At 52.1% G+C, this 12,820-nt stretch overlaps 1 protein-coding gene and 1 long non-coding RNA gene across 9 annotated transcripts in view; both read right to left on the bottom strand.

Annotated features, from left to right (window-relative positions):
* The window catches only part of NCAM1 (neural cell adhesion molecule 1), a 150,657-nt gene extending 146,298 nt beyond the window's left edge, over positions 1–4,359 (bottom strand). For 2 of the 8 annotated variants that reach the window (XM_055819351.1, XM_055819353.1), the window contains exon 1: positions 4,057–4,351. In XM_055819351.1, the coding sequence (XP_055675326.1) occupies positions 4,057–4,108 (52 nt within the window). In that variant the 5' untranslated portion in view covers positions 4,109–4,351. Of the gene's footprint in view, positions 1–4,056 lie in introns of all 8 variants that reach the window. The other 6 variants (XM_055819348.1, XM_027790350.2, XM_055819349.1 and 3 more) reach the window with 6 other exon arrangements.
* Positions 4,360–6,665: 2,306 nt separating this feature from the next.
* On the bottom strand, positions 6,666–12,213 carry LOC114012861 (uncharacterized). The gene is made up of 3 exons (XR_003555581.2): positions 10,926–12,213; positions 7,787–10,506; positions 6,666–7,461 (listed from the first exon to the last, which is right to left on the bottom strand). It is a non-coding gene; the product is annotated as an uncharacterized LOC114012861 (long non-coding RNA).
* Positions 12,214–12,820: the final 607 nt, after the last annotated feature.

Raw genomic sequence — 12,820 nt, 5'->3', positions numbered from 1 at the left:
GGACCGCACCGAGGCGAGGGGTGAGAGCAAGCCGAGCAGCGAGCTCTGCAAGCAGCAAGGCCAGCACGCTGCTCCGGGAGCTACCCCGAGCCCGCGGGGAGCGGGGCAGAGAGCGGCTTCACCCAGGTCAACAGCCGGGGCTGCTGCAAGGAAAGGCAGGGACAGCGTGAGGTAGGGCAGCAGGAGCAGCCAGCGCGGGGGCTTTAGGCCACGATGCTCTCAGGGGCCGTGGGATGGGACACGCGCAGCCAGGAGCTGGGGGACACTGCCCTGCCAGCGTGGGGACAGGGCGCTGGGGGCACCCACGGCCCCGCTGCTGGGGGCTGTGGCAGCACAGGTGTGACCGTCACCGTGCCCCGGGCCTTCGCGGCCGTGGGTGACCCCAAGGGGCTCACCGGGGCCCCCACCTCCCCCCCACGGCAGCATGTGGCCCAATCCTGCACCCCTGGCCCGCAGCACACCCCCTGCCTTCCCCCGCTGCACTGCCAGCCGTCTTGCTCTCCCTCCGCTTCCCCTCTTTTTATTTCTTTTTTCCTTTCCTTTTTCCTCCTCTCCTTTTCCTTTCCTTCTTTCTTCCTTCCATCTTTTTCCTCCTTTCCTTTTATTTTGCCTTTTTCTCCTTCCATTTCCTGTTTTCCTTCCCCTCTTCCCCCCTTTCCTTCCCCTCTTCCCCTCTTCCCCTCCCCTCTTCCCCCCTTTCCTTCCCCCCTTCCCCCTCCCCTCTTCCCTCCCTTTCCTTCCCCTCTTCCCCTCCCCTCTTCCCCCCTTTCCTTCCCCTCTTCCCCTCCCCTCTTCCCCCCTTTCCTTCCCCTCTTCCCCTCCCCTCTTCCCCCCTTTCCTTCCCCTCTTCCCCTCCCCTCTTTCCCCCTTTCCTTCCCCTCTTCCCCTCCCCTCTTCCCCCCTTTCCTTCCCCTCTTCCCCTCCCCTCTTCCCCCCTTTCCTTCCCCTCTTCCCCTCCCCTCTTCCCCCCTTTCCTCCCCTCTTCCCCTCCCCTTTCCCTTCCCCTTCTTCCCCTCTTCCCCTCCTCTTCCCCCCTTTTCCTTCCCCTCTTCCCCTCCCCCTCTTCCCCCCTTTCCTTCCCCTCTTCCCCTCCCCTCTTCCCCCCTTTCCTTCCCCTCTTCCCCTCCCCTCTTCCCCCCTTTCCTTCCCCTCTTCCCCTCCCCTCTTCCCCCCTTTCCTTCCCCTCTTCCCTCCCCTCTTCCCCCCCTTTCCTTCCCCTCTTCCCCTCCCCTCTTCCCCCCTTTCCTTCCCCTCTTCCCCTCCCCTCTTCCCCCCTTTCCTTCCCCTCTTCCCCTCCCCTCTTCCCCCCTTTCCTTCCCCTCTTCCCCTCCCCTCTTCCCCCCCTTTCCTTCCCCTCTTCCCCTCCCCTCTTCCCCTCCCTTTCCTTCCCCTCTTCCCCTCCCCTCTTCCCCCCTTTCCTTCCCCTCTTCCCCTCCCCCTCTTCCCCCCTTTCCTTCCCCTCTTCCCCTCCCCTCTTCCCCCCTTTTCCTTCCCCTCTTCCCCTCCCCTCTTCCCCCTTCCCCTCCCTCTTCCCCTCCCCTCTTCCCCTCCCCTCTTCCCCCTTCCTTCCCCTCTTCCCCTCCCCTCTTCCCCCCTTTCCTTCCCCTCTTCCCCTCCCCTCTTCCCCCCTTTCCTTCCCCCCTTCCCCCCCCCCTCTTCCCCCCTTTCCTTCCCCCCTTCCCCCCCCCCTCTTCCCCCCTTCCCCCCCTTCCCCCCTTTCCTTCCCCCCTTCCTTCCCCTCTTCCCCCCTTTCCTTCCCCTCTTCCCCCCCTCTTCCCTTCCCCTCTTCCCCTCCCCTCTTCCCCCCTTTCCTTCCCCTCTTCCCCTCCCCTCTTCCCCCCTTTCCTTCCCCCTTCCCTTCCCCTCTTCCCCCCCTTTCCTTCCCCCCTTTCCTTCCCCTCTTCCCCCCTTTCCTTCCCCCCTTTCCTTCCCCTCTTCCCCCCTTTCCTTCCCCCCTTTCCTTCCCCTCTTCCCCCCTTTCCTTCCCTTCCCCCTTTCCTTCCCCTCTTCCCCCCTTTCCTTCCCTTCCCCCTTTCCCCCCCTTCCTCCCCTTTCCCCCCCCTTCCTTCCCCCCTCCCTTTCCCCCCCCTTCCTTCCCCCTTCCCTTTCCTTCCCCCTTTCCTTCCCCCTCCCTTCCCCCTTCCCTTTCCTTCCCCCTTTTCCTCCCCCCTTTCCTTCCCCCCTCCCTTCCCCCTTTTCCCCCCCCCTTTCCTTCCCCCCTCCCTTCCCCCTTTTCCCCCCCCCTTCCCTTCCCCCCTTCCCTTCCCCCCTTCCCTTCCCCCCTTCCCTTCCCCCCTTCCCTTCCCCCCTTCCCTTCCCCCCTTCCCTTCCCCCCTTCCCTTCCCCTCTTCCTTCCCCTCTTCCCTTCCCCTCTTCCCTTCCCCCCTTCCCTTCCCCTCTTCCCTTCCCCTCTTCCCTTCCCCCCTTTCCTTCCCCCTTTCCTTCCCCTCTTCCCTTCCCCCCTTTCCTTCCCCTCTTCCCCCCTTTCCTTCCCCTCTTCCCCCCTTTCCTTCCCCCCTTTCCTTCCCCTCTTCCCCCTTTCCTTCCCCTCTTCCTTCCCCTCTTCCCCTCTTCCTTCCCCTCTTCCCCTTTTCCCCCCTTTCCTTCCCCTCTTCCTTCCCCTCTTCCCCTTTTCCCCCCTTTCCTTCCCCTCTTCCTTCCCCTCTTCCCCTCTTCCCCCCTTTCCTTCCCCTCTTCCCCTCTTCCCCCCTTTCCTTCCCCTCTTCCCCCCTTTCCTTCCCCTCTTCCCCTCTTCCCCCCTTTCCTTCCCCTCTTCCCCTTTTCCCCCCTTTCCTTCCCCTCTTCCCCTTTTCCCCCCTTTCCTTCCCCTCTTCCCCTTTTCCCCCCTTTCCTTCCCCTCTTCCCCTTTTCCCCCCTTTCCTTCCCCTCTTCCCCTTTTCCCCCCTTTCCTTCCCCTCTTCCCCTTTTCCCCCCTTTCCCTTTTCCCCCCTTTCCCTTTTCCCCCCTTTCCCTTTTCCCCCCTTTCCCCCCTTTCCCTTTTCCCCCCTTTCCCTTTTCCCCCCTTTCCCTTTTCCCCCCTTTCCCTTTTCCCCCCTTTCCCTTTTCCCCCCCTTTCCTTCCCCTCTTCCCCTTTCCCCCCTTTCCCTTTTCCCCCCTTTCCTTCCCCTCTTCCCCCCTTCCTTTCCCTTGCCCCCCTCTTCCTTCTTCCCCCCCTCCTCTCCCTCTTTCCCCCCTTTCCTTCCCCCTTCCTTCCCCCTTCCTTTCCCTTGCCCCCGCTTCCTTCCCCTTGCCCCCCCTTCCTCTCCCTTCTTCCCCCCCTCCTCTCCCTCTTTCCCCCCTTTCCTTCCCCCTTCCTTTCCCCTTCCTTTCCCTTGCCCCCCCTTCCTTCCCCCTTCCTTTCCCTTTTTTCCTTTCTATTTCCCTCCCCCTTTTTTCCCTTCCTTTTTCTCCTCTTTTTTTTTTTTCCTCCCCCCCCCCCCCCTTTTTTTTGGTGTGTGTGGTTTTGGCTGGTTTTTTCCGACAGCTGCTGTAACCGCCGCCCCGCGCGCAGCCGCCCGCCGCAGCCCCAGCCCCGCACACGCACCGCTCGCAGGCGGGAGGGCGGCGGGGGGGGGGGGGGGGGGGGGGGGCGGGGGGCGCCCCCGCGGCGCAGCAGCATCCCCGACACTCACAATGAAGCCGCGGCGACAACGCGGACCCGCCGCCTCGCCCGGCGACACACGAACACAGCGCACGTCGCCCCCTCCCCGCTCCGCTCGCCCCCTCCGCCTCCCACCTCCATTGTCTGCGATGCACGGCGCACCGAGAGCCCCCCCGGGGGGGGGGGGGGGCTGGGGGCGATTCCTCCTGTCGCACCCACCGACAGCGACACCGGAGCGCAGCCGCCCGCTCCCACCCTTCTCCCCCCCTCCTGTCAGATTTGTCACATTCGCAGCGCCCCGGTCACCGTCCCCTCTGCGCGGACACCCGCCGCCACAGCCCCGGGCGCGGCTCGGGGGCGGGGGGGACCCCACCACGGGCTGTGCCCCCCCGGCGCTGGGCAGCGGGGCCCGCCCGACCCCATTGTTCGCCCCGGCCCCCCCGCCCCGGCCGTACCTGCGGCTCCGAGCAACACCAGCGTCCAGGGCAGCAGGGCGGCTAGCAGCATCGCAGCCGGCGGAGGGGCACAGCGCGCCGCTCGCGAAATACCTTCTTCCTACCGGTCAGAGGAAACGCAGGTGGCTTCTTTTATATTTTAATTTTTAATTCTCTTCCCCTAATTCTCTTTTTTTTTTTTTTCTTTTTCCTTCTCTTTCCCCCCCCCTCGCGTCTTCCCTCGCCGCTCCTCCCGGCCGCGCTCCGGCTCCGTTACCGCGCGTACTCCCCTCACCGCGTCCCGCCGCCGCCGCGCTGACTGACAGGCGGCCGCAGCACCGCGCCCAGGATCCCTGCGCCGCCGGCCGGGCGCTGCGCACGGCACCGCCGTCGCCGTGTCCTTCCACCCGCCTCAAATAGTACCGCGCAGCCCTCGCCGAGGGGCGCTCCCGGCCTCCTGCGAAACGCGGTGCGGATCGCGGAGCCGGCCTGGTGAGGAGCCTTCACCGGGCTCGGCCACAGCGGGCTTTTTGGGCGTCGTTTAATGCTTAAAAAAAAAAAAAAATAAAAAATTGAGGTATTATCCAGCCAGCAGGAATTTGGGAAGGGGGGTCTCCTCCTGGGCTGGCCGGCACCTGCGGGAAGGCAGGTGGGGAGCAGAGAGCGCAAGGGGAACGCAGTCTGTCAATCCCCTGTGCTTCAGTGGGGGTTTGTTCCATTTAGGGGGCCAGGGCTCACTTGGGGACAGCCGAACGCGGGGCCAGGAGGTCCTATGGCACCATTTTGCCATTCCCAAGTCTGGTGGCCAAAGCCACGGAGGAACTGCGGCCCAAGAGATGCTCCGTGGAGCCCCAGCGGCGCAGGAGGGAGGTTGCCCACCCTTGGGAACCGTTTCTGCCAGGCTTGCCTTCACAGGGCTGCACGCTGGCCCTCTGGCCACCCCGGCTCCCACAGACCGCATGCCAAAAACCTCCCAGTCAGTTATGGCCATCCCAGCTCCCACGATCTGTGAAAAGCCCATGACCAGTTGCAGATACCCCCTGACCAGTCACAGCCACCCCAGTTCCCACAGACAGTGGTCCGTCAAAGCCCCTGACCAGTTACAGCCACCCCAGCTCCCACAACCCATGAAAAGCCCCCCAACCAGTTATGGCCACCCCAGCTCCCACTGACAGTGGTGCATCAAAGCCTCACAACCAGTTACAGCCACTCTGGCTCCCACAGACAGTCTCATCAGAAGCCTCCAGACCAGTTATGGCCATTCCAGCTCCCACAGTCCATGAAAAGCATCCCTGACCAGTCACAGCCACCCCAGTTCCCCCAGACAGCGGTCCATCAAAGCCCCCTCACCAGTTACGGCCACACCAGTTCCCACAGACATCCCATCAAAGCCTCCCGCCCAGTTACGTGTCTGTCCGTGCATATATACAGAATATTCAACTCATTTTCTACACCACCACCCACGGCAGCAGCTCTTCTTCCTTGGAGCTCCGGGAGGCGGTGGGCGCCTGGGCATGGCCCCAAAGGCCATGCGGATCCTGTACTGGGTGCACAGGAAAAATGGTGAAAAGTCAGTTTGGAACAGGGTTTACACTGCGATCGGCAAAGTCTATCTTTTCCAGGCTATCGTGTCCCAACAGTGCTCCTCCAGCTCCCCCCCAAACCACAGGAGCTGCTAAGAGCCCTCCTGGCTTGAGCACAGGATCTAATTGCTTTGGACAAGGGGAGCTGTGCTTTAAGGGGGAGAAAGTTCTCTGAGGAAAAAAAAAATAAAATTAAAATGTAAGCGTTTATTTTATTCAGGTGTAGCCTACAGTCTGTGTTTTCCTTTCATTAGTATTAGAGAAAAGCACTTCAACTGAAGTAGACCTTTGTCATAACATGCAGAAATAATTTTCTTGGTTGGCTAATTGTAGTTGCTATTTTAAAATGAAATTCAAAATACCTAGGGTACTTGTGAACACGTAAGGACTTCTAATGGCACAGAGGCGTTATTAGCCGAAAACTGCCAAGTAGAAACCATTTAGGCAGAAGACAGATTACTTCACTAAGGAAACAACACCCTTTGACTACAATGTGACACCAGTATTTCAACAATATTTTACCATAGTCAATCCACTCCAGTACTCTGCTGTTAGTGGTCTGAAGGATTGTTCCAGGCCAGATCACATTATTTTATCCTTTTCTGTTTGAGAAATCCCTTCCCCCTTGCCATTTTATAAAACCCCTTCTCTAAAAGAAAAAACAAAATTACTTATTGCACTGTGATTGAAAACATGCCTTCCCTGCTCCTCTGGTCTGCCGAGCCCGTGGCCCCATATTGGATTGATTATCCGCAGGGAGCAACCTTGCTCAACTGTGCCACAGGCTGTGGCTCGACTCCCTCTTGCTCTCCCAGTTCACACCAGTCCCCACCATTCTGCACACTTGCATTCTTGGGCTCTGCATCCCTCCTGGCCCCCAACATAAAGTCACTCATCCAGGGAAACATCGATATTAATTTTAAGTTTTTCCGGTCATGCAGATGCTCAGCTCAGGCCATTTTGGAACAGAAAGCCAACCTCTCGCCAGGAGTATTTGGCGAGAAGAAAAAGAAGAAAGAAAAAAAGAAAAAGAAAAAGAAGAAAAACCTCAGAAGAAACAGAATCCTTTACCTTGAAAATAGTAAGCCGATTTGTGGGTGCGTGTTAGATACTTTTCCTCTTATCATAAGGAGTACGCTGAGTTTACATCAATTATTACACAGCTTCAGCAGATTAAATCAACTCATGGCTGGATCTCCACGGAGAGGAGAGAGGCAGGATCTCCACCATCCATCACACCAGGACACCCTGCGAGACTCCCACCCTGTTTCTCCATCCTTCCAACTGCTGGTTGACAAATGTGGACAAACATTGTGTGAGCCATCTGCGTCCCCTTGGGTCTCCCCCTCTGCCATCGCCCTTCTCAGGGTAGGGGACCCTCAAAGCAACCCCAGAAGATCACAAAACATGGTTTCATGAGATGTGGTCTTTTTCCAGACCAGCTCCACTGGCTGGCTTTCTGGCACTAGGGAATTCCGGAGTCTCTCCCCAGAGCGGTTAGATAAACTCTTTTGCATTCAGCCAGATTAGTGCCCAATCATTTCCTACAGAGGAAAGGGACCGAGCTGTCGTGCCGTTATTAGCACTGTCAGAAAGAGTTTGTAGAATTAGTTCTAGTTCCCAGAGGCCTTACACAAGTGTCTATTTCTTTCCACTCACCTCAAAGAACATCTAGATAGACAGCTACCTTGTAAAAATTACATTTATAGCATTCATAATGAGAGATCGTGGGAGCACACAAGTTGTGTTGAATGAGGAGGCTACAGCACTAACTTATAAGATGCAACTGTCCATTTTTATAAACTGCAACTGAGATTTTTCTGTGAGACCTCAGTCATCTTATCTACAAAAAAAAAAAATAAATAAAAATCAGCAAACCAGCAAAGTACTTTCAGAACAGTAGTGTTTGTATGTGTTGAACTATAGTCTCACATAGAACATTATACGAATCAAGGCAGCTCTTTCCCCCAAAAGCTGACATTGCATAAAATTGGAACGGAGAGATATGTGAAGACAGACTGTACATACAACAAGTAGCATGAATTATTACATCCTGTGAGTAGCTGTTTGTGTTAGATATCCAATATTATCTTTATTCCTATTAAGCAATACCTTAGTCTGTGACATAGCAGTGTTAATCCTCAGGGTAGGTAAAGGGGAGTACTTACACGGGAGCCAGTGGCGTAAGAAACATCCCAAGCCCTCTCCAACTTGGTGGCAGAGCAGAGTACAGGAGTAGCAGGGGGCACCGCTTCACTTGCGGCGGACTTCCAAAAACATCAGCTTTTTTCACCCTCTCTTCAAAAGATCTGACACAGTAAAGACACCAAATGTCTGCTCTGAACTTAAGCTTCTAAGTAATTTAAAAACATAACTGGATTTTATGATGAGAGTCCAATAGAGATCAGCCCCCAGCATTTCCAAATTGAAGGAGGCGTTCCAAGTACAGTACCTGAAATATCTCCCCTTATTTTGCTGTTAAGAGATGTCTATGGGCTGTGCCCACATATTTCTTTCCCTTGATCTATAAAATAAAAAGGGCAAAACACACAAATCAATAATTGAAACACAAGTTTTAATTATTGAATTAATTAGGTACTTTGCATTGAAGTGAACGGGAAATCCAGAACAAATTTTCTCCCAGCCTTACAACCAAGCAGCAATTAGTATCTACCAAATTAATGCCGCTACTTCTACTGTGCAAATACAAGAACAAGTGAAGTGGAGTTTTAATGATGCAGGCATCTCACAGGGTAGGTGCAGCTTCAGCATCACCGAAAGATTGCAAAATAACCCTCCCCATCGCCAGCACTCCCCTTTTCCTGACATAACTGTTCGCTGGCTGATATTTGAGGAAGGATTATTACCGGCTGCACTGGAAATTCTCTATGACATTAAAGCATCGTGTGGGGTCAAAAGAGGCCTTCAGCTGTCAAACTAAAAAAGAAATAACATAGCAGACAGTTGTGCCTTGTGTTCAGTTTTTGAGAAGAAAAGTTTACAATCTAAAATTGCTACTGAGGTCAAATCCCAAGATTCAAACCTGACGCAACAGGACAGTAATAACCGTTGCTACAATGATAGATGTTGTATCTTGCTGATCATTGAAAAGCAACAGAAATTACGTTCATCAACATGCCGCTTATGCTGGCATCATTATGGAGAGACAGTCTGCAAAGAATTACTTGGGATTTTCTGTGGGAACCATTAGACCCAGATTTATAAACTTCAAAGTAGACTTATTACTTCTTGGTAGGCTCCAGAAAATAGGCGTAATTAGTGGCACACTGAGGGAATGCACTTCAACAGTCTCTCTGGCCAAAGCGTTATTCTGTGCTGTGTAGGTATTTATTATGATGGATAACAACACTATGCAAAATGCACCTCAGATCAATATTCTACTTCACAGCTAGGCAATGCAAGCAGAAGTAGTCCCTTAAAATACCCTTCTCTGTCACAGATCGTTTTGTAAGTCTTAATAAAGAAAAAAAATAATAAGAGTATCTCCCCTTCCCTCTTCAGGCAATAGACCTTACAAAACTAACTAGTAAGGCTCTTCTGGCGATGTCATAAACCACAAGAATGAGGATGAAGTCATCTGAATTCAAGAGGTAATGTTACAATCCAGAAATTCGGAATCTTGGCATTAAAAACCTTGATGTTTTATCTCCGTACCTGGAACAAACTCCAGCATTGATCTCGGTGTTTGTCCTGCTCTGGGACTTTGCTTGCCACATCTGGGCAAACAGGGAATTGTTCTGTGCACAGAGCTATGGAAATATGCACGTGACCGCTGCTAACCAGCTAACTAGTGAAAGCAGCCAGGGAAAGAAACTCCACAAAGACTGTCTGTGGGTCTGACTCCCAGTGGAAATGCCATCAACAAGCTAACAGCAACCCTAAAGTTACCTGGCAGTTACTTCCCATGTAGCTTTGGAAAGAAGTCTCCCATCTTCAAAGTTAAAACTTGAAATTTAATGTGTATGCTTCCATGTATAACACCATTACGCTTCCCGTGTGCAGTAAATGTCTCATTTTAATCTTCTTAATCCATCCAGGCAACCCTGATGCTTCGATTCAGAGGAAAGAAAGACTCTCAGCTGATCAGAAACACAGAAAATCAGGGGGCTGTAAAAAGTACATCGGGATGAATTGGCTGTTCTTTGGCATCTCCCCGTGGTGTCACCAGTGTTTGCTTTAATTTGAAGCATTTTGATCAGCCAAGGCATTTAAAGCACATCCATCACCCAGTGCCTCTAAATAATAGCATAACCATCACTAATACCTAGCTATTTTAAAAGAACAGCTGTTCTAGTTCTGCTTTTATTTATACTAATGTCAATTAGAAGGCTCGCCATCATATTATGTGGAGTAATAGATGTGTAAAACCAGTATATGCAAAATTAGAGTAGAAGAGACTAAAACAGGGTGTCTCCGGCTAAACATTTGGTAGCAAGCAATAAATGGTTATCTTAATTGGAAAAATCCGTCCCTCAATCTGCTTTTATTTTAAAAAAACGGTATAAATATGCCTGACAGAAATGTTCAAGCGCATATGAAAGCTCTGAGAAACCATATTCTATCAACACGGAGCTCCGTTTCACATGCAGACCCAAGCTAAACAGATTTCCACCCTCCCCCCCCCCCCAGAAATGGATCTAGAGCACAAGTGACAAGTGGACTCTACTTAGCAACGTAATGAAGCTTCGCCCATCCCCCAAGAGGAAACGAGTTGTCCAAGAGACAGCCTAAAAGGGTCTTCTACAACAACATTTTGCTCCTCTTCTTCCTTACCGCAGGAATGGTACCTGCTCCTTTCAGAAGAGGGCAGAGGTAGCTCCTTTCCAGCCAAGGCTCCGCAAGATGGATCTTGCCAACCTTTCCGTTTCTGTGGAAGAAAATTGTACAAGTAGGTGACATAGCAGAGAGAATAACGCAATGGGTGGAGGGGGGGGGGGTGCAAGTTATAAATAAGATGTAAACATCTGTCTCCATCAGAGGGAGAAAGCAAAAGCATAGAGAATAAACAGAGATTTGAATTATTGTAATTAAAAAAATATTGTAGTGTAAAGGAAATACAATCTTTAAGAAGCACTAAAAGCCCTGCAAATAATTTTCATGACGTATTTTGGAGAAGACCCATGGGCGCTGTAGCCTGAGGAGCCTGTCAGTCGCTGGGGATTTTCCCCCGTAGAAGACTTAGCGCTAAGGAGCTTCACGCTCAAAATCCCTTGCACCCGGTCAGCAGGAGGGTCTCCAGCTTCCTACCTGGAGCCCTCCCCGTTCCCCTTCATTTCTATTACTTACATCTTACTCTAAGAGTAACCAGGGGGGGGCTTTGTCCTCTGCCGTCCCGCGAACCCTTCAGCTGTGTCACCAGCTACAGAGCTGCACCCACCCTGGGGCCAGGTCCTCCGAAACAACGCGGGCAGCGCCGTGCCCGGGACTTTCCTCTGGCTGAAAGGTGACTAAATAGGATTATGCTGATCGTGTAAAAAGCCACAGGTAGGCAGCCACTCCAACAGAAAAAGGAAGAATTCCATTTAAAAAAAAAAAATAATCAGCCCAGAGCATAGTTTAAGGCAACACGCAGCATTTCCCCTGCCTTTCGGGGTTACCTTCCCCTTCCTCAGCTTTTTTAGTTCCAACTGGATTTAAGGCAGAGAGGAATAAGGCTAGTAATAGAATCTCCCTCTCTGATTTTGTGTTCTCTCAGCCTTACATTTCTCTAAAAATACTGTAGAGAGGATAAAAATATGAGGAAAGTAGTGTTTCTATTTTTGCGTAACGGTCTTAAGATGGTGCTGAAATGCAGAGATAAAGAAAAGATCCTAAAAAATTCTTGCTGTTGAGGCAGAATCATTGTTCTTGAACTGAATATAACCTCTGCTTTATTACCAAAGGCTGGATCTAGGCTCTGGGATACAGCATATCTTGGAACCAGATCAGTTTTGAGGCAACTACCCAGGCACATCTGGGTGGTTGCCTCACTCGGGATGTTAAAGTTCGGCCATGAAATCTTTTGGCACCACATTAGTATTTTAATTTTTGCCATAGCCAGCCTGGTGGCACACACAGGGGCCAAATCCGCTTGTGGGCATCACCAAGCGATGCCAATGCAGCTGTTCCCAGTTTGAGCCACATGATGATTCTCAAAGGTTTGCCTGATAAATCTTTCCTTGATTTTTTTGAAGGCGGTTTTTATCACGGCTGTTCTCGCGCTGTAAATCTCCAGTCCAAATTACCATAATATTAAATAATCTCCTGCACACCAAACGACAGAAAGTAGACAGGCAGGAATGCCTTCGCGGGGCATTGCCTGTTGTGTAAAGCTTTTCACATGAAGAGACGTGGCAGTTAGTACCTACCGACAGAGGTAGAAGGCTAGCAGCAATACTAATCAAGCCGTCAAAATAGGATTAGGTGTCTCAGGTGCATGGTATTAGCTCTGTTCACCAGAGAAGTTTGGTCTCTCATGGGGTGGCCGTTAGGTAATGCCAAAACGGCTCTGTGACAGCGTGAGCAATTCCAGGCAATCGAGGTGATCCATTGCTTTTGCAGACATCTACCAGCTGCACAGCAGCAGCAGCTTTTTTGGGGGAAGGGCTGTGCTCATTGTGGGAGGGGGGGGTGGAAAAAAAATACAACCAAAAAACCCCGACTCACAAACAGTCAGGATGCTCTTTGAAGACTTGGAGATCCTGGTCAGGTAAGACAGTCAGGGCAAGACAGTGCATTTGGCAAGTGGTTTGTCCCTAAGGGATATAGCTTATTTTGATAAATCTCGTGAAGATAAACATATCATCACACCTATATACAACTCATCGTGCAGATTTCACAGCACTCCATTAGCAGTATTGGCAAGACAGTGTAATTCAATAACCTCTTTTCTGTTATTTCATATTTCTAGTTTACTCTTGGTGAGGATTGCCAATGTAAAATTTGGTTTCCCAAGGTCCTTATTATTTTAGTGGAGGGCTTAGGAGAATCGAACTGGGTAATTTTTAAAAGCACAGTAAAAAACAGTCCTTGCACAGGACAGCACAGACTAAACGAAGTAAGCCACCTTAGCCGAACATACTGAGAAATTAGATTTAGTGATGTGCCTTCTGCTTCCCTATAGGAAATCTGTGCCCAGTAGGAAACTGAAAGCAGATCCCCTGAGCCTTAGCTTGAACCATTAACCAAAAGGCCAATATTGA

This window comes from Falco peregrinus, chromosome 15 (genome assembly GCF_023634155.1).
Source record: "Falco peregrinus isolate bFalPer1 chromosome 15, bFalPer1.pri, whole genome shotgun sequence".
NCBI lineage: Eukaryota > Metazoa > Chordata > Aves > Falconiformes > Falconidae > Falco > Falco peregrinus.
Note: the sequence above shows the minus strand (reverse complement) of the source record. Positions and strands in the feature narration are given on the sequence as shown.